The sequence below is a fragment of the Geotrypetes seraphini genome, chromosome 1, assembly GCF_902459505.1.
Source record: "Geotrypetes seraphini chromosome 1, aGeoSer1.1, whole genome shotgun sequence".
Lineage (NCBI taxonomy): Eukaryota > Metazoa > Chordata > Amphibia > Gymnophiona > Dermophiidae > Geotrypetes > Geotrypetes seraphini.
In genome coordinates, this window is record NC_047084.1 from 247161254 (window position 1) to 247182257 (window position 21004).

At 39.7% G+C, this 21004-nt stretch overlaps 1 protein-coding gene across 1 annotated transcript in view; it reads left to right on the forward strand.

Annotated features, from left to right (window-relative positions):
* Positions 1–20515, forward strand: part of TAPT1 (transmembrane anterior posterior transformation 1) — a 139271-nt gene extending 118756 nt beyond the window's left edge. The window contains exons 12-14 of the mRNA XM_033948817.1: positions 1830–1906; positions 6868–7028; positions 14724–20515. Of these exons, the coding sequence (XP_033804708.1) occupies positions 1830–1906; positions 6868–7028; positions 14724–14956 (471 nt within the window). The 3' untranslated portion in view covers positions 14957–20515. The remainder of the gene's footprint in view (positions 1–1829; positions 1907–6867; positions 7029–14723) is intronic.
* The last annotated feature ends 489 nt before the right edge of the window (positions 20516–21004 follow it).

Genomic DNA, 21004 nt, shown 5'->3' on the forward strand with positions numbered 1-21004 from the left:
AGAGAGGCACAGCATGGAGGGAGGGAGATAACAAAGCTAGGGGGAATGATTAGTGTTTGAATTGTGCCAATTTTGAGAATTTTAATCTGCTGTCTATATTTTGCACTGCTCAGGAAGAAATACATTTGTTTCTTTTTCTCTGGGGTTGTACTGCATGCAGAGTCTTGAATCTTAGAGTTTCTTTTTTATATATTAGTACTTTTAGTTTTTGGTTCCATATTTACATAGGGGTTATCTGTGTTCTGGTAGGAATGAATGTTGAGAAGCATACAGTGTGCTTTATGTAGTTTAATTTTGTATTTAACCATTATGTGTTAATAAGATTATATTGTGTGTGTATGTATGAAAAATGAATGGAAAAAATTGTGTTATAATTAGTAGTAGTATGGGAGCAGGATCTGGGGCAGAGATTGGGCAAGGTCTGACCTGCAATTTAGCCTGTGTTTTAGATTTCGGCCCCTTAATGTGATTGAGTTTGACACCCCTGCATTAGAGAGTCAAACGATACTATTAACTACTACTAATACTTCTTATCATTTCTATAGCACTACTAGACATACGCAACACTGTACATTAATTATTCAAGAGACAGTCCCTGCTTAGCAGAGCTTACAATCTAATCAAGCAGACAAACAGGACAAGTAGGGGGTTAGGGAGTTTCTTAGAGAGGGACTGATGAAAACAGGCATGGGAGCTTTACAAGTGAGTGAGAGTTTGAGTTAAAAGCAATCTCAAAAAAGTGGGCTTTTATCTTAGATTTGAATACTACCAGAGACGGAGCTTGATGTACTGACTCAGGCAGTCTGTTCCAGGTGTAAGGTGCAGCAAGAGAGAAGGGATGTAGCCTGGAATTGGCGGTAGAGGAGAAAGGTACAGATAGGAGAAACTTGCCCAATGAGCGGAGCTCTTGAGGAGTATAGGGAGAGAGATTGCAGAGTGAATGTGCTTGTAAGTCAATAAGAGGAGTTTGAACTCTATGCGGAAATGGCTAGGGAGCCAGTGAAGTGACTTGAGGAGAGGGATGTTGTGAGCAGTGAGGCCAGACTAAATCAAATAGAATCCTTGACTACTTTGTCCATACAGTATTGTTTGTACCCTGATTTGCTTGAAAGTGTAATGATGTAAGGAATCTTTTTTCATTAGATAGATTGTGAGCCCACTGGGACATATAGGGAAAATGCTTGAAGTACCTGTATGTAAACCGCTTTGAGTATGGCTGTGTAAGTACAAAAAGGCGGTGTACAAGTCCCTTTCCCCTTTTTCAGTTTTGGTAAGGAAGAAATAAATGCAAAAATATGTTATCTATTGGCTTCTGGGTTGTAGCTTTTAATCTAAAACACACATAAAACATTCCAGTGCAGAAAAAAATGTTTGTTGGATACACACAGGAAAAATAGCACTTCTCTTGCTGTTCACATATTGTTTTTTTGGCTTTGCTTATCTTATATTCTCTTAGTGTTCGACTCTGGGTTTGGACTTGATTGCACTGGAAAAGGCACCCAGCATAGCACCTGAGACACGAAACAGCAATAAATACAGATGATATTTTATGTACTTTCATACTTTACCCCCTCCCACCGCAATTAACTAGAAAATAAACACCTCAATACCTAAGGATAGAAGCCCTAATTATTACATAATTTATATTTCCCTAGTTTGATACTGGCAATAAGTAAACCACCATTTTTAAGTATTGGATAGTTTCTCAAAGATGATTCTTCTTATCTATGGACCTTATACAAAATATTACTATTGTTCTTGGTTCAAAACTTGTTAAATATTTTGTTAAAATACTGTCATGTAACTATTTGTTTTATCTTTTTGACCAGCTCATCAGAGTTGTAACGAGCTCAATAAAAGTGCAAGGAGTCCTCGCTTATACCTGTGTCCTGCTCTTCTATTTTGGGTAAGATTCACACCACAGAAACAGTTGGTCAAAGGCTAAATGTTGTTATAATCTATAAACAGATTCCAAGAAATATTTAGAAGGTTCCATATTCTAAGTAGGTTATTAAGAATGTAGTTTCTTCATTTCTGAATTCAGCCTGGAAAATGTGGCTCCACTGGCCTATATGATACAATGTTTGTACAGCTATCACATGGGTCATTCCATATTCCATATCAAGGGGACCAGGGATCCACGCTTGATTTCCTTCATATTGAACAAAATTTTATGTTGATGTTTCATAGGATCTCAAACAAAACCATGCAACATTTTTTGGCTGGATCCATAGGGTCTCAACACCATGCAACATGTTTGGCTGGATCTCTGTTGGTTGGAGACTTATAGGCAGCTAAATGGAGATCACCTTCCAAGTGCCATGCTCCGCATAACAGAAAACAGCCACTTTGTCTAGATGCTGCAGCCCAACAAAACCTGTCAAGGGACTGAAATTTTTTTGGATTAGTACAACCCCTGGTGCTAAGTTCCTGTGCAGTTTGGAACCTAACTTTCCTCCCTTTATGTGGGTTAGTAAACTATGCATCATTTTTTATGTACCCTACACACACCCCGGCACCCTCTCTCTTAACTTCACACAGTGTCTGGTGATAGGAATACAAATACCTGGCTCCTTCTCTCTTCTTCAGCATCATGCATGTCTAATGTGATTCTAGTAGATAAACATAATCAAGAAAAGGGGCGTCACCTTCCTTGCCTCTCTCCTGTTCCAGCTATTTTTTCTAACTATTCATTCATCCCTGAGTCCAGCATATCTCTTCTCTTCCCACCCCTCACCCCCCTGCATCCCACCTTCTTTTCCTCCAACATGGTCCAATATTTCCCTTTCCAGTTTCCTCTCCTATATTCCATCCTCCTACTCTCATATGGTCTTGCATATCCCTCTTGTCCCTAACCCCTAACAAGGTCTAGCATCTTCATTCTCCTTTTGTTTCTGCTCCCCTATTCCAACTGACACCTTCTCATGCTCCCCAATGTGGTCCAGCACCTAAGCTCCAAACTGCTGTCCTTCTCCCCCCCATGTTCTCCTGCATCTCCCTTTTTCTTTCCTCAAACCTCTCCCTCAAGGTCCTCCCCTCAAACTGCTCTTCCATACTGCAGTAGTCCTTGATCCACCCCCACACCCCAAGTTCCACCCACCGTGCCTCAAACTTCTCCCTTGTACTCTACCAGCAACAATGACTAAAAGGCATCTTGAGCCTTCATGCCAGTGCTGTCTCTTCTAGGTCACGATTCACACATAGGAAGTGTACATCAGCAGGGTGGGACCTGGCAGAAATGTAGTGCTTTGGTGACAGTGTGAAGGCTTGAGGCGCCTTGCTGTTTGTTTGTTTGTTTTTAAACCATTGACGCTGGCAGAACACAGAGGAGCAATTTGAGGAGGGGTGGGTGACCTCAGGGGAGGGGGGGGGGGACTGCTGCAACAGCATGAAGGAGTACTTGCAGTTTGAGGAAAGGTGAGTGGACCTGGGCGGATGGTAGGGACTGCTAGTAACGGGATAAAATATTACTTATGACTGGGTAAAAATAATATAGTTTAGCAAAATTGTAATCATTACAGTTATTTGATACTGTTTACAGTAACATATTACCAATAATATATTACTTTGCAATACATTACTGCACAACTCTGACTAAAAGTTATTATAAATCATTGGAAGGATGATAATGATGTGCATGTTATTTTATGGTGGCAGTGGGTCTGTGTATTTAAAAAGTATGAGAAGATTTTAGAGGAAAGAGACACTCTGGTACCTAAATAAAAAAGGATGAGGGAGTTGTTGAATCACCATTTGGTTATCTTCTTGTTAATTGTTATTGATATTTAGGTTTTGAATTAAAAATAATTAAACACAAAAAGAAATCAACTGAGCCCACAACTGGAACTGGAACTAGGTTGAGGAGTGGTAGATTCAAAGGCAATGTTAGGAAATTCTTCTTTACGGAGAGAGTGGTGGATGCCTGGAATGCGCTCCCATGAGAGGTGGTGGAGAGTAAAACGGTAACTGAGTTCAAAGAAGCGTGGGATGAGCACAGAGGATCTAGAATCAGAAAATAATATTAAAAATTGAACTAAGGCCAGTACTGGGCAGACTTGCACGGTCTGTGTCTGTATATGGCCATTTGGTGGAGGATGAGCTGGGGAGGGCTTCATTGGCCGGGAGGGTGTAGATAGGCTGGAGTAGGTTTTGACGGAGATTCGGCAGTTGGAACCCAAGCACAGTACCGGGTAGACCTTTGGATTCTTGCCCAGAAATAGCTAAGAAGAAAAAATTTAAATTGAATCAGGTTGGGCAGACTGGATGGACCATTCGGGTCTTTATCTGCCGTCATCTGCTATGTTACTGTGGATGAATCTCTTAGATAAAGGATGCAACTAATGTTGGGTATACTTAGTGCAGAGCAGTGAACTAGATTTTTCAAGAAAGACAAGTTTAATCACAGATTCCTCCTCCCCTGCATAACCTTTAAGAAATGTCGGAATAATAGATGGTGCATAACAGAAAAAGAATGGAACCAGAAAAATGTAATGATCATGGGTGTTGTGACCAACCACAGATCATTCAGTGAAAGCAAAGACAAAATTAAGGGCTCCTTTTACGAAGCCGGTTTAACACGCGTAATAGCGCACGCTAATTTGCCGGCCACGCTAGCCACTACCGCCTCCTCTTGAGCAGGCGGTAGTTTTTTGGCTAGCGCGGGGGTTAACGCATGCTAAAAATGTGCATGCGCTAAAAACCCTAGCGCGGCTTCGTAAAAGGAGCCCTAAGTAATTTAGCCCAAACGCTAAAAACTTAAACAGCCTGTAGAATTGCTGAAATAATTAGGAAAAATATACAAATTATAGAGGTAAACAGCAGTAAAAGGAAACATGGTGATGAAAAAGCAACCTGTTATGCAAGTTTACAAAATAAGTTTTTCCAAATTCTTTATTCATTTTTTCCATCTTACATCAAGTACACAATATTACAACATTTAAAACTTTTACATATCACTTGAATTTCTTTCTAGTGTCATCTTAAATACATAAATTTATTCCCTCTCCACCCACCCTTCCCTCAAATATTTTAATCCAAAAATATTGTGTAAATATTGTATTCTTATCTATTGATTAAACCTTTAATAAAACTTTATACCATCCCCCCTCCTAAACAGTTATTAAATTTAGTCCTAGGAATAAGATTTATTGAAAATTCTAAGATTTGTGCAGGTTCTTCTCCAAGTAGTTACTATATCATTGTTTGTCAAAAAAAATCCACACTTATGGAGGTAATTTCATAACAGGACAACTATATGAAATGTCCAGAAAGCACCCATTTTATGCCAGTAATGGAGAGAACCATCATAAGAGGCTTAAGGTTCCTCAAATGTATTTTGTATTAAAACCAACTTCTGTAAATCATCCATTCTACTTTTTAAGGGAACACAACCATCTTAGTGCAATATCCAGAAAAAAATATTTTTAAACTCTTAGAGGCCCTTTTTTTTACTAAACTTATTGTTTACTAACAGAATTAGCATGCACTAAATGGTAAGAAGCCCATTCTATACCTATAGGCTTCTTAACATTTGGTGTGGACTAAGCTTTAGTAAAAGGTTTCTTTAGTGTCTAAAACAAATTTTAAAAATTGTTTTGCACAAAATAGCCGTTACATAACTGATGTGGTGTTTCTCTGACTTGCATTCAGCAGTCCTTTTAATAAGCTATGGTAAAAAGTGGCCTTAGGGATGCTTAGGGGAAGATGCTAAAGGTATGAGCTCCTGGATCTAACTGCTTCCTATCCAGGTGTCTACTTGTGAAATCCTACCTTAATTGATAGCGCTGCCTGTGTGGTTCAGCTTTAGCAGTCTATTGTTGATCTATCCCATTGAATCGCAACTAAAGGAATACGTACAGAAAAGGAATGTTCCAAGCCTTCAGAGCAAGGTGGTGGATCCACCCAGCCCACCTGCGTTTCTGAGATATTTATTTTTATTTATTTAAATCAAAGCATATTACAATGAAATGTTCAAATTCAAATGATGATGTATGGGGCAGGGTTTATTTAGACCTTTGGTCTGGTGCTTGTCACCCATGAATACCTGCTCGGGGCTTTTGGTCATTCGTAGGGATAATTGAGCCTGTACTGAAATCCCTTTATCTGATAAATTGCAGGTGCCATCCTGTTGTTGGGAATCAAAGGGGTCTTTTACCAATTTTTCTACTTGAGTCTTTCTTGGTATTGGTATATATATTTTTTGGTTTTTTGAAGCCTATACGGCAAATTCAAATATGGTATACAAAACACACATATATAAAATGCACCCAGGAATCAAGTAAACAGACTCTAAGTTATCAATTTCCTTTTCTGCAGGATTTCATTAGATTTCTAAGAATGTAATCTAATTAGTAAAAGGCCTGATCAAAGAGGTGTGTCATTAACATCTTTTTAAAACTCATCTTATCACCACACAGTCGTAAAACTCCAGGCAATAAATTCCACATCGGTGGACCCACAGTTGAAATAGCAGATGTCCATGTCTTCATATAATGCACTTCACTCGCTCCCACTGTTTCTCGTTTCATCGCACCCTGGGATCGTTACACACGATCTGATGTGCATCTCTGCAATATGGCTGAATGTAGTAGCCTAAAAGATATTACAAAAAAAATGTAGTGGAGATTGTTTGCCAAAACAACATGGACTAAGTCCAAAGGATTAGTGGAAAAGTGAGTCTACAGAACTTTAACAGGAAAGAAATGGTTCCACAAAGGAGAACGACATGGGCCTGAGTGTGCCAGATGCTCCAAAGATTTTGCTGTCTTACATTATTATCAAAGGGAAGTCTTTAAGTAGCAAAGTTTAATGAAATATGTTGGCAAAACTTAAGAACAATATTGTACATATATTGCATTTATTTTTTAGGCTTATAACTCTGAAAATTCTAAATAGTATAATATTACTTGGAAAGTCATGCAAATATGTAAAAGAAGCGAAAATGGAAGAAAAATTGTTCCAGCCGCCACCTGCCACCACACCTGGGAAACCTCAGACTAAATCCCAAAGCAAGTGTAAACCCACTCAAGGTGAGCGTATTCTGTTTGTCCTGTTTGTTTTGATTAGATTGTAAGTTCTATTGAGCAAGGATTGTCTTTTAAATGTTTGATATATAGCGCTGTGTACATCTGGTAGTGTTATAGAAATAAGAAGTAATAGTAATGTTAGTAAGGAAAAAAATGCCCACATTACATATTTTGCATTCAGTTGCTCTGGACTTTTAAGTAAATGTGGTCATTTCACCAGTCAGTAGTAAGTGTCATGACTAAATTGTCAAATGGAAGCAGAGTGTTGTTCTCTGTGTAGACCCTATGTAATAGGGTTCAAGGTATTTGAACATTATTAATGAATCTATATTAGTTGGTTTTACAGAAAAAAATGAGGTCACTTTAGAAGGACAGAAAGAGCTTTCTGGGGTATCCCATTGTTCTGTAACTAGACCAAAAATCCGTGACATCTAAAGTGAAAGGCACACAATGTTAACCAGGATCCTTTCGCGCATCGGGTCTTTCTCAGGCGCACAATGTTGACCAGTGTTATCAGGCACACAACCTTCCCTAGTGATAGGGGTGTGATGCTTAAGGATTCTCAGGATTGCAGGGTGGACATTATGTTGAAAAAGATTTTTGAAGTGGTATCTTTGGGTATCATAGCATTGACGGCCGCTTCCTTTAGGGCATGGGCCTGTCATACCAGATTGCGCGGAACATCCTCTGTGGAGGTGCATGCCTATCCTCCACTGGTAATGGATGGTGTTGATTATGTGGCAGACGCTCTTTACGATCTCATTCAAGTTCTTAGTAAAGTCTTTATATATGCAGTGTCTGTGCGCTGGACTCTTTGGATCCGTCATTGGGCGGGGGACGCTGCCTCAAAGGCAACTTTTAAACAGACTTCCTTTCAAGGGCCAGTTTAATTTTTGTAAAGGTCTATATGACCTCATGATCTGTGTTGCCGAGCATCACCCTAAGTCTCTACCTGTGAATAGGTCTCGCAGGAGGGGATCATAATCATTTTCATTCCTCCCACAGGTTTCATCAGGGATCTGCAGGTTCTTCCTCCCAGAGATATTCCCAGGGCTACCGGCTTCGTTACAACCCTTCCAATTCCAAGTGGCCTCAGGTTCCTGAATAGCGGCTGTGTCTAAAAATCTTTAATGATGCCAGGAGTCAGATCAGAGGCCGACTTCCTCAGTTTTATCAGGAGTGGACTCGCATTTCCTTGGATCAATGGGTGCTGGATATCATTCGGGGGGGGCAAAAATAGGTTTCTTTTGCCTGCCTCTGGATTTGTTTCTTTGCTCTTCGGTAGATCAACCAGAAAAAGAGTCCAGAGTATGCGCTACTCTGTGATGACTCTTTGGCATCAAAGTGATAGAACCAGTTCCAGAAAACAAATTGGGCTTAAGCAGATACTCCTTATACTTCATCATGCCAAAGAAAGACTCAGAGAATGGGAGACTCATTCTGGATCTAAAGTCAGTCAACCGTTTCTTATGGGTTCCGCATGGAAACAATGCACACAGTCATAGCTGCAGTCTCTCCAGGAGAGTTTCTGGCATACTTGGATCTCACAGAGGCCTTACCTCCATATTCCAATCTACCCGGAGCATCGCAGGTTTCTGAGCTTCCATGTTCTTCAACAGCATTTTCAGTTCGTAGCTCTGCCCTTTGGACTCACGACAGCGCCTCACACTTTCACCAAGGTGATGGTAGCTGTGGCGGTGTTTCTCCACCGGCAGGGGATCCAGGTCCATCCTTACCTGGACAACTGGTTGATCTGGGCCATGTCTCATCAGGAGTGCGAAAGTGCGGTGGAGACAGTGATGTCTATGCTGCAGACTTTGGATTGGATTGTCATCTTCAGGAAGTGCCACTTGATGCCCTTCCAGTCCCTGGAGTATCTGGGCCTTCTCTTTGACACTAGTCAGGGTTACGTGTTTCTTCCCGAGGCACGCAGACAGAAACTAAAGCAACAGATCAGAGATCTGGACCATCCAGCTCCCAAGGTCTGGAATTTGCAGGTTCTGGGATCAGTGGCATCCTCCTCTGATGGAGGTGGTCCGCTGGGCCAGAGCGCTCATGCACCCTTTACAGGAGTCCCTCCTCTCTCGGTGGTTTCTGCTCCATAATCCCCTTCAGATGCCTCTCCCCTGGATGGAGCCAGCTCGCAGTAGCTTGAACTGGTGGCTTCAGGGGGAAGCTGTCCGCCAGGGCAGTCTTCTTCGGATTTCAATGTGGATGACTCTTATGACGGATGCCAGTCTGTCAGTTTGGGATATTCACTGTGGGGGCCACTTCATTTAGGGGCAGTGGACTCCTCATTAGAAACGGTGGTCAATCAATCGTCTGGTGCTCCTGGCAATTCGGCTGACGTTACTCGCTCTCCAGCCCCTTCTGGAGGTAAAAGCAGTTCGAGTATTCTCTGCCAACACCACAGTGGTGACATATGTAAATCATCAAGGGGGCACAAGAAGAATTCCCTTGGGCCAGGAGCCTCGCATTCTGTTTCGCTGGGCAGAAACACATCTTCTGTCTCTCTCTCTCAGCAGCCCATGTGGCTGGAGTTAACAGTGTTCAGGTATACTTCCTAAGCTGTCAGATCCTGCACCCGGGAGAATGGTCCTTCTTGCAGAAGGCTTTCTGTTTGATTGTACAACACTGGGTCGGCCCCCAGATGGACTTGATGGCTTCAGCAGAGAAGTCAAAGGCCAGATGCTTTTACAGTTGACGGACACAGCATGGAAGCCTAGGGCTGGATACTTTGGTTCAGCCCTAGCCAGCTCACGAACTTCTGTATGTGTTCCCTCCATGGCCTCTGGTTGGTCAGGTCATCTGTCGGATAGTGATGCATCCCGGCCTTGTGATTCTAGTAGCTCCGGATTGGACTTCATCACTACCTTCTCAGTCAGGGGTTGACGCTTTGGTGTTTCAGTATGGCTCTTAAGTGCTCAGCCTTGATGAAGCATAATTATTCAGATGTAGTTATCTCGATTCTTTTACGCTCGAAGACACCCTCTACTATGGCCTCTTATGCCAGTGCCTGGAAGGCTTTCCAACAGTGTTGTGCTAAGGATTACGTGGAGCCTGAGAGGACTCCTATTTTGGTGGTCCTGGCTTTTCTTCCGGCAGGCCTGGACAAAGGTTTAATAGTGGCCTTTAAGGTACAGGTTGCAGGCCTTTCATGTTTTAGAGTCTGCAGAGGTGCTAGTTCACTCTGTGCCCAGGTTTATGAGAGAGGCTCTTCGTTGGCGACCTCCCTTGCATCTTTCTTTCCCTTCGTGGAATCTTAGCATCGTTCTGCAGGGACTTGGGGGAAGCCCCATTCAAACCACTGAAGGATGCTTCTCGTCTGGATCTCACGATCAAGACTGTCTTTCTGGTCGCTATTGTCTCAGCATGGCACAGGCTCTTTCATGCAGAGATCCCTTTCTCCGTATTATGGACGCATGAGTTGTCCTTTGTACTGTACCTTCCTTTCTACCAAAAGTAGTTTCAACCTTCCATGTCAATCAGGAGATTTGTTTGCCTGCATTTCATTCCAAAGGTTCGGATTTCAGAAGAATTTTGTTCCACTATTTGGAGAGAACTAATGATTTCAGGCTGTCTGATCATCTTTTTGTCCTGACTTCGCATCGCCATGGTCGGCCTGCGTCCAAGTCCCCAATCACTCGATGGATTCGAATGGCCATTTCCATGACTTGCATCGGCTGGGCAAGCAGCTGCTGATTTCGCTTAAAGACCACTTGACTAGAAGTGTGGCTGCGTTGTAGGTGGAGCCTCGCACGATTCATCCTGGTGAAATTTACAAGGCAGCTACTCTTTCCTCTCTTCATACTTTTATCCAGTTTTACCATTCGTTCGGATGCCGCTTTTCCAACCTCAGCATTGAGGGCAGGCCTGTCTATCCTTCCCTAGCTGCTACCATTGCTTTGGTACTTCACCTATCATATGGAATCTGGAAGGGATGTAACAGAATGGAAGATTAGGTTTTACCTTCTATAATCTTCTTTCTGTTAGTCCCTGTAGGATTCCACATGACCCACCCTCTCTGTATACATTCAGTTGTTTGGGATAGCCTGCTTCGTTCTGCCTCGGTTATTCTCCTTACAGGCTGGAAGATTTTCCAGCCAGCTGTCAGATCCTGTGAGGAGTTTTTTGTGAGTATGCGCATTGCCAAAGGCTCTTTCTTGGGGTGCTCGTTGCACACAGCAGGTTAGTTCTACATTGTTCTCACTGTTTTTCTGAGTTGCCTTTGCCTGTTCATTGCTTGTTCATGTTTTGCAGAGCAGATCAATTCAAGACTTGTTTATGTTGCTGGGGATCTTCTCCCCTACCCCCTTGTCATGGATTTGTTTGGGTATGTTACTTGGCTTTGGGACTCAACTGTATATGTTTCTAGCTCTCAGTCTAAGAGGGTGGAGCATGTGCTCACAAAAAGTATTGGATTTCTTTAACTCCCAGATTGTGGGTTGGGATTGACAGAAAAATGATGTTGATAAAAAAGAGATCTAATCTTCCTCAGCATCCGTAAATTAAAAAAAACCTTTCTTAACCAGAGAGTTTATTTGATCCTTAAAGGTAAGGGAGGAGTCAAAAAGTATTCCCAAAATCATGGAGGAGAACTCAATTTGTAGAGAGGCTCCAGAGTCTAGAAGCACAGTGAGAGGGAGATAGTCCAGTTTTCGGCCTAACCACAAAAGTTTCGTTTTAGCTGCATTAACTTCATCTGGACAATCTCCTTCTCATTGTGCTTCTGGACTATGGAGCCTCTCTACAAATTGAGTTCTCCTCCAAGATTTTGGGAATACTTTTTGACTTCTCCCTTACCTTTAAGGATCAAATAAACTCTCTGGTTAAGAAAGGTTTTTTTAATTTACGGATGCTGAGGAAGGTTAGATCTCTTTTTTATCAACATCATTTTTCTGTCCTGGTCCGATCTCTTTTTTATCAACATCATTTTTCTGTCCTGGTCCAATCAATTATACTTTCTCAGCTAGATTACTGCAATGCTATCTATCTTGGCATCACAAAGATCTGTCTCCAACAACTACAATTGATTCAGAATACCACTGTGAAGTTGATTTATGGAAAGAGCAAATTCGACCATGTGACTCCTTTGCTTTTGAGTCTTCATTGGCTCCTGGTTTATCTCAGAATTCAGTTTAAATGTATATGTATTATTTTTAAAATTTTACAAGGTATTTTTATTCCTCTTGTTCCTCTTCTATGGAATGTTTATAGATTTTTATATGCGAGAGGTACTCAACGATTTAAACTTTCTCTCCCTTCTAAGAAAGGAATTAAGGGAGTCAAGAATTTCAGCCTTTCTTTGGCTTTAAAAATTTTCTCAATTATGGAATGAACTTCCTGTAATTTTGAGATGTCCCAGTTCCTTCCAATCTTTTCATAAATCTTTGAAAACTTTTCTGTTTGCTAAACACTTTGAAAATTAATTTCCATGTATTTTAGCATTTTTATTAATTCATTGTTAACCGTGTCGAGCTTCCTATGGTTGAAGACCCGGTATACAAGGCTAAGTTTTAGTTTAGTTTAGGACCAAGGGGTACACAATGAAGCTACTAAGTAGTACATTTAAAACAAATCGGAGAAAATATTTATTCACTCAACATGTAATTAAGCTCTGGAATTAATTGCCAGAGAATGTGGTAAAAGCAGTTAGTCTAGCAGGATTTTAAAAAAGTTTACAAAAGTTTGTGAAAGAAAAGACCATAAATCATAGGTGGTTGCTGATTCAGCTGTTTCAGGATGCTGAAGTAGAGTGGGTCTGGAGTAAAAATATGGAGCAGAATAGAGCAAGTTAAAATCCTTGGGGTTGGGGCAAAAGCTTTTGTCAGGAGTAAAGGGTCAGTGTGGTATTTTTGAACACAGCAAGGAAAGGAGTCGTTCACTGGTGCAGCTACACCAGCTGTTTCTCCAGTACCTCTGTTACTAATGTGTACACTGAATATGCTCTAGGAATTCTGTGCCCAAAAAAAAAAATCAAAATAATGTACCAAAATAATATAGCATATTAAACAGAACAATATTTGCAGTTGCTTTAACATACAGCCACTAAATGTGGGCCATTAACCTTGTTTACCACATCCCCTACAGCACTCTGAGGAGGTGGTTAGAAATATATGATGAAGTCTGATTGGTGTCAAATGCCCCCTATATATATGACACTTTAATAGCATTTTCTTTAACAGAAACGGTCAACATTTTGGCAAAGCTTTTTCTATAGTAAATCCAGTCTTCCGTTTGTAGCGTAATCCCCAATTTTCTCTTTCAAGTCTGTCTATAAAGTATAGGGTCACATTTGTTTGTGAGTTTGTGAGTACTGCAAGTCTCTGGGCAAGTCACTTAACACTTCATTGCCCCAGGCACAAAATAAGTACTGGTCTAAAATATGTAAATTGCTTTGCTTGTGTAAAATCACACAGAAAAAGCAGTATACAAGTCCTATCCTTTTTACCTTTAATTATAAAGACATGAAATTAAACCATTGGTACCTCTAGAGCAGGAGGATCAAAGTCCCTCCTCGAGGGCCACAATCCAGTCTGATTTTCAGGATTTCCCCAGTGAATATGCATGAGATCTATTTGCATGCACTGCTGAAAGGGTACCAAAATAAATAAAAGAATCATCCTCATAAAACTGTAACAGTAGCATTTTCTTCAATAGCCAAGTATGTGGCTTAATTGAGAACAGGAAATCAGTTTACAGACTAGCCATAAATGTCTGTAAACTGGAGGTGATTGATTGGAGCAGAAAAAAAGTTCAGAGTTGCCTTGTGACCACAATTGAGTACCTTTAGATTTATTTCTCTATGAAATTATAGATATGTAGTTTTTATACTTAGCTTTCTTCAAGCTGTAGATTTTGTACCATCTCAAATGTTATATTTCCTTGTTCAAATAGATCACCATCCTAGGGACCCAGTCTCCAACGTTAAGTTCCCGATCCGCAGTCATTTCCCCAATGATTAACATGTCACTTCGTCACAGGATCTAGATCCTGTGACGAAGCGACATGTTAATCATTGGGGGAATGATTGCCTTGACTCCAGTGTGTTGTCTCTCGGGAGCTTAACGTTGGAGATTGGGTCCCTAGGGATGGTGATCTATTTGACACTGTCTACATAAGGACCTTTGCTAACAAATTAAGTGCATATTAATCAATTTGATATTTCCTGGTTCTGCATGTCGGCCTCTACACTCTCCCTCCACCTTGCACCCTTCCAGCTCCTTTAATCCTTTAATAGCTGCCCCATCAACATCCAGACCCACTCTCCTATTTATTAAGGTCCTTTATATAGTTAATGAGTGGATTTGATAATGAGGGGTACAATTAGATGATTATTTATATTTTGGGTGGGTCCTATGGATGTGATGGTATAATTTAGTATAATTGTTGCTGCACAACAAAATGTTTTTAAGTTTGTAACTTGTTACAATGAGCTGTTTTTAGAATTGTAAACCGCTATAGCACTTTGGTTTTTAGTGATATATTAAGTATTAAAATCAATCCTGGCTCTTACCAGGGGTTTCCCTAGTGGTATAGTGGTGGGGCAAGAGTGAATCCTGCACACTCCTGCCCCATTGCTGTCTGGGTTCAAAATGGTAACTTTATCTTGCTGATTAGAACAATTTATGAATAGCGTTTGGGCACACATCAAAAATGTTCTGTAAAGTCATACTAAACTTTTTGATTTTCCTATAGGACTACCGACAGATGAAAATGCGTCATCTTCATCAGTTACCAGCCAGCCTGTATGTCAGACCGAAAGTGCCTCCACACTTCTTGTGCCAAGCAATTCAGATGAGTTCTTGACCACACCAGATGGAGAAGAAAAAGATATAACCCAAGAAAGTTCAGAACTAAAACACAGATCATCAAAGAAAGATTTATTAGAAATAGACAGATTTACCATTTGTGGTAATAGAATTGACTGACTCCGATTAAATAGCAAATTATTTTCTAAGAATGGACAAAGATGCCCCAGCAAATGGCACTTAAATATTTATTTAAAATGTTAAATTATTAATGGAAAAATTGTTATTGATTTCTTCCCATAGTTAGATTGACTGTGTTGCAGGTCTGGCTGTGCAACAAGAAAGAACTTGGACATAGCTGTCTGGAAATTTTTTTTTTTTTTAACTTGATAGTAGGTTTCACATGTATGGAAGTGCAAGAACACCCAACTGTAATCACTTTGATGTGGCAAAACAATTCAATGCAACAATAGCCATATAACCTCTGGGCATCTTAGATCTAAATGCCCAAATTGCTACAGCGCGATAAACAATAATTTTCTCCTTCCTCTGTTGATATTTATAGCAAACATTTTTAAAATGTACATTTTGTTAGCCATATTTATTCAAAACCTTTTTAAGTCTTTACAGTTCTTACCATCAGAAACACTGTGAAAGAACATGTGTCTAAAGTAAGCTAATGAAAACACTGCTATCTTTATATTAAAGTAGCATTTTACATGTTGGCTTCTTTCCTGGAAACTAGACCACTGTAGCAGAGGGGCTTTGAGTATAATGGTGTGAAGAATAAAAGCTTTGCAAAATAAGACAGAACAGCTTCAGCATTTTAACTCTTGAAAACTGTGTTCTGCAAAATGTTATATTTGCAGACACAATATGGACTTATGGACTTGTTCTTCAGTAGAGGTGTGGAAAGAAAGCATTTGAGTGACAATAAAAAGTAGTAGGCTTTTCATCTTTGCAGAAAATGTTTGTTTCTGTGAATTATTTTCATCATGCAATTTAATCAGTTTTTTTAAATGAAATAAGCAGTTAGTGAAATTTACTTGCTTGTTACATTTGCAAATGTCACTTTTTAAAATGATTTTTAGAGGTACATTTGCAAATTGAATTAATACATTTTCTGCATTTCACATTAAAGCTTTCTTATTAAAAGCTATGATAAATACACTGAGTTTTTGTGAAAACATTCACAACATGAACATTTTACTTTCAGGAAATCCTTATGCCTTGGCCTTAAGGGCTGAATGTTTTCTGGTTGCAGCATAAAAATATGTCGCTCTTTTACTAAGCCGTAGTAGATGTTTCTATCGTGGCCCAGAGCATTAAAAGATCCAATGCTCATAGGAATGCTATGAGTGTCAGAGCAGCGCCGAAGCATTTAGCGCTCTGGGCCACGGTAGAAACCTCTACAGCGGCTTAGTAAAACGGGGGGTATATTATATGTTATTGAATTGCACTTCTCCATAATGGTAAAATAGGCCAATGCGGTTTCAAAGAAGGGGCATAGAGTGATTTAACTCTTTCGTTTTTTGTTGTTTTAAGTACAGGTTAAAAATGATGAAAACTGCAAGTTGTAAAGTAGCAACTGGATTAACCTGTATGTCAAAATGCCATTAGAATAAATATTGATGAAGATAAAGGGCAAGTTTTATTTTTTGGGTTTTTAAGCAGCAATTTTCAGATGACCTTTCAAAGCAGGGATAACAGTTTTCTTAAGGATAGATTATTTTTGTGAAATATTGTATAATGCAGTCTTCATTTCTTGTGTCAGAATCCATGACAAAGATTTCCTATAAATGTGAGATAAAGAACAAATTGCATTTTATTTCTATGGTTGCAATGTATTAGTCTGAAGACAGTGTTTGCTCTTTATATATTACTTAAACATCATAATGCGTTTGCATTAACATAAAATACTAGCCTTTTTTTTTTTCCTTAAATTGACTGAAAAACATTGTTAGCTGTCACAAAACGTTAAAATATTTCTCATGGTACCTAACTGAACTTGAGGAATTATTTTGTAACAAATAGTTAAAATCTTAACAAATGACATAAATGTTTTAAGAAATCTGAAAATATATCAATTTCTTTAGCATTTCTCCAGACTGGTCTAGACACTTGGGTTATGCATTTCTACTAGCAAATGGAGACTACCATCTGCCTACCCTGTAAATGTATAGTCTCAGTTTAGTCAGTATTTTTCAATCTCCACAACATAGTGAACATGATAAACCTGTGCATTAATGATTAGTCTAGGAGGCCCAAATTTACTCTTCAGAGTGGACAAGTCCATGTTTGGGTTGTACCTATTCCAAGAGAGGATAGGGGTTCTCTCCAGACTCCCACAATGGATATGGTGGCGACTATAGTGATGAAGAAGACAACTACTCCAGTGAATAGTAGAGCAGCCTTGAAGGACCCTCAGGGACCAGTGGATGAAATCTCTTCTTAAGCACTGTTGATTTTTCTACCCTAGCCTCGCAGGTGGTCATTTTTGCAGGGTCCTGATAGCTAAGGCTTGGTTTTGCAGGGTTGAAAAGACAGAAGTTTCTGTCTATGGATCAAAAGATGGGGTCCTAGTGGATACTCTTAATGAAAGCCTCTGCTAAGAACATGGTCCTTGTGGTAGCTAGGAGGTCATTATGGTTTGCAAAGCTGGTTGGTGGACATGGTGTCTAAGTTAAAATTGAGTGGACTGCCTTTCAAAGGCATGCTGCTATTTGAAGAGGATATAGAAAAATCTAGGGGAGGCCAAGGTTCCCCTTGTTCCAGAGGACAAGCCATAAAATGCTGGAAGTGGCACTTCTGGTTGAGGCAGGATTTAAGAGACCAAAAATTGTCTTAGCAGGCTGAATGGAGGCTAGCACAGTAAGTTTTTTCAGAGAACTCAGTCCTTTTGGTGGGCCATTGTGGTGGTTGTAATTCTGGTGTGGCCACTAAGGGACAAATTTGTGGGTTCTAATGAAGTTGTGGGGGGTCCCTCTGGTAGCAGTAAGAGCAATTTGCCAAGCGATTGTTGGGAGCCATTTTGGGAGTCTCACTGCATGTCCAGAATGAAGGCAGGGGCCATCGGGAAGACTCTGCTTCAATTAGAGTGTGGTAAGTTTTTTGAGGCCCAGTGTCAGTCAGAAGGTGCCTCCAGTAAGCAGAAAGATGCTGCATCAAAGTATTTTCTGATAGTTCTGAGTTTCCAAAGTAACAAGAAGCATTTTTTAACCAGTAAATCTGTGTGAGCATTTAGAGTAAGGTGGCGGTCCAGAGTCACTCCCAGAATTTTAATGGAATGGTCAATAGGGAAGATCTGACCGTTCAAGGAGATCAATGAGTCTTTGATTTTGTCGTTAGGGCTTGCCAGGAAAAATTTAGTTTTGTCTGTGTTGAGCTTCAATTTGAAGTCGGTCATCCATAGTTCAATTTGTTCTAGAATGAATGATATATGAATCTTTGTCTCAGAGGTGGAATAACTATGATGATATCATCAGCATAGATATAAAATATAGTTTTTAAGCTTTGTAGTAAGTTCCCCAGTGAGGCAAGGTATATGTTGAACAATATAGGGGATAGAGGAGAGCCCTGTGGGACTCCACAAGAATTTACCCAACTAAAGGATTTTTTATTGTCACTATAGACTTGATATGACCGTTTGCTCAAAAACCCCTGAAATCATTTTAACACATTACCTGAAAGACCGATTGATTCCAGACAGTCAATCAGAATGACATGGTCGACCAGATCGAAGACACTACTCAGGTCTAGTTGCAGAATTAGGGCACTGGTACCCTGATTGAATAAGGTATGAAGGAAATCCAGCAGTGATGCAATGATAGTTTCAGTGCTGAACCCAGAACGAAAGCCTGATTGATTGTCTTGCAGTACGCTAAATTTGTCCAAATACATTACTAGTTCCTGGTTGACCAAACCTTCCATCAGTTTAACGAAGAAGGGAGTGCTCACAATTGGTCTGTAATTAGAAGTCAGTTTGGTAGATTCTTTAGGATTTTTGACGATCGGGGTGATCAGAATCTGGCCTAATTCTTCAGGGAAGGTACCGTTAGTAAGAGAGAGGAGAGCCAGTTGTATAACTTGGCTTTAAATGAGACTGGAGCAACTTTCATTATATTTGGGGGGCAGAAGTCTAATCGGCGTATTTCATGTAATATTTGGAGAATTGTTGCCAGGATGGAGTAGTAAAATTATTCCAGATCATATCTACCCTAGGTTCATCTTTGTGTTGGGCAACTGGGTGGGTCAAATGTTTGGTTGTGGGGCCTGTTAGTTTAGATTTCAAATTGTTGATTTTGTTGTTGAAAAAGTCGGCCAGGTCGTCTGCAGATGGTGGGGAATCTAGGGTAGAACATGAGAAGGCCTGTATGTCGTAGATATTATTGACTACGTAATTCAAAGAGATTTCTACTGTTTGCGTTCAGTGATCCGAATTTCTGGGCATAAAAGTTGGTGCGCTTCTTTATTATTAGTTTTTTGTATTCATTTAGTTTTTGTCTCCAATTTGACCTCCCCACACTGTCCCCTGATTTCAGCCATTGTCTTTCGAGTTTCTGTAATTCCCGTTTTACATTTCCTAACTCAGTATCATACCAGCCATCCAGATTCTTATTTCTTATTTTTCTTTGTTTAGTGGGGGCCATTTTGTTTAATATCTGCATACTCATGTTGGTCTAAGAGTCCGCCGAAAAGGAGTTATAGAATACAGTTATAGAGTAGTCAAAACTTATCAGTTTCCATCTGCTGGTAGAAGTGCATAACCCACTCATCTGGATCGGTCTGGAGGAACTTAAAAAAAAAAAAAAAAAGTTAGTAGGTTGATCTAATTTTCCATTTTTTTTAAAAATGGAATTGTGATACGTCATTGAGTATGAGTAATAGGAGTTTGCAACTTTATCATTCTGGCTTTGTGAATATGAAAGGACTGGGATGTGCGCAGATCTATAATTTTATAAAGCCATGCATGAATTTGAAATTGTAAGGGAAGAAAATTGTGATTTCCATGTTAATCCTTTTGAATATGTGGTAATAAGAATCAAAAAACAAGTTGCAAGTGATAACTTTTTTTTGGATTGACAGTATATTATTTAATGAGCTTTCTAGTGTTATCCTCGCCTCATCAAGTCAGTGTGAGTAAAAATTTTCATCTTAAAAGTTCATCAAGACTGCTTAGTGTAAAATTTCCATGAACCTGGAGTCTACATATGGCCTGGAAGAAAACAGGATGGTCCTCGGAGACAAATTTGGTGAAAGAAAGGCTCAAAGGTGGGAATAGATAAAATCTTGTTTGAGTACAGATTGTATGTCCCATCTAGCACTAAACATTAAATAATCTTAATTATTAACAGCTATCCTTAATGCCAAGGGTTTAACACTTGTTTCTGTCACCAAAAATATATAAACTTCATGTAGCCACAATCAATGTAGAACAAGGATGGGGTGAAGAAAAGACGTGAAAAGTTTTGATACTACAAATGTATTTTAAAATATTCCTTTTGCAGTTTTGATTCACATAAACAATGTTCTTGGTAGAAATAAAAAAAATAAACCCCTGAATACAGTTCAAATTGTTTTGTAAATGACGTGATAATGAGGTATTGCAGTAATTTTTTTTTTTTTTTGTTACTAAAGGATACAGGGAATGATTTTAAATTGTTCTGTTAAAATACACATTCTGTACCTGTTTTATAAGTGCATCTTGTGGAACTCAATAAATTTAATTTTATAATCTTTCTTAAACAGTGACTCCAGATTTATTTTTCAAGATTATATAACATAAAGCAGCAATGATGAATGTTTAAAGCAAGACTTACATTGACCATCCAGTTCTCTAGCTAAGTAATAGCATTTCTTGTGCAACAGGACTGGTAGACTTGACCAATGGAATAAGCTCTCATTAGCCATGAGTGTTGTAGAAAGCCCATTATTTTGTTTTCATGCTCCACCTCCCATCACTGTGGAATGAGCTCCACCCTCTTAGTCTTACTCTCTACAAGTAAAGAGTAGGGAGCCTATCTGTTCTGCTCAAGTTTAATCTTTATTATTTTCTGGTTTTTTATTATCTGGTTGGAGGCTTTAGGTGCAGAGGATCCCAATCCGGGAAATCTCTGACTGCAAGAAGATACAGACTCTCAGGGCTGAGGTCTGTGGCCCACAGGCACATGCCTCACATGATTCTTGTGTGGCCAGTCTACATCAGTATTTCTCAGATCTCAGGTCCAT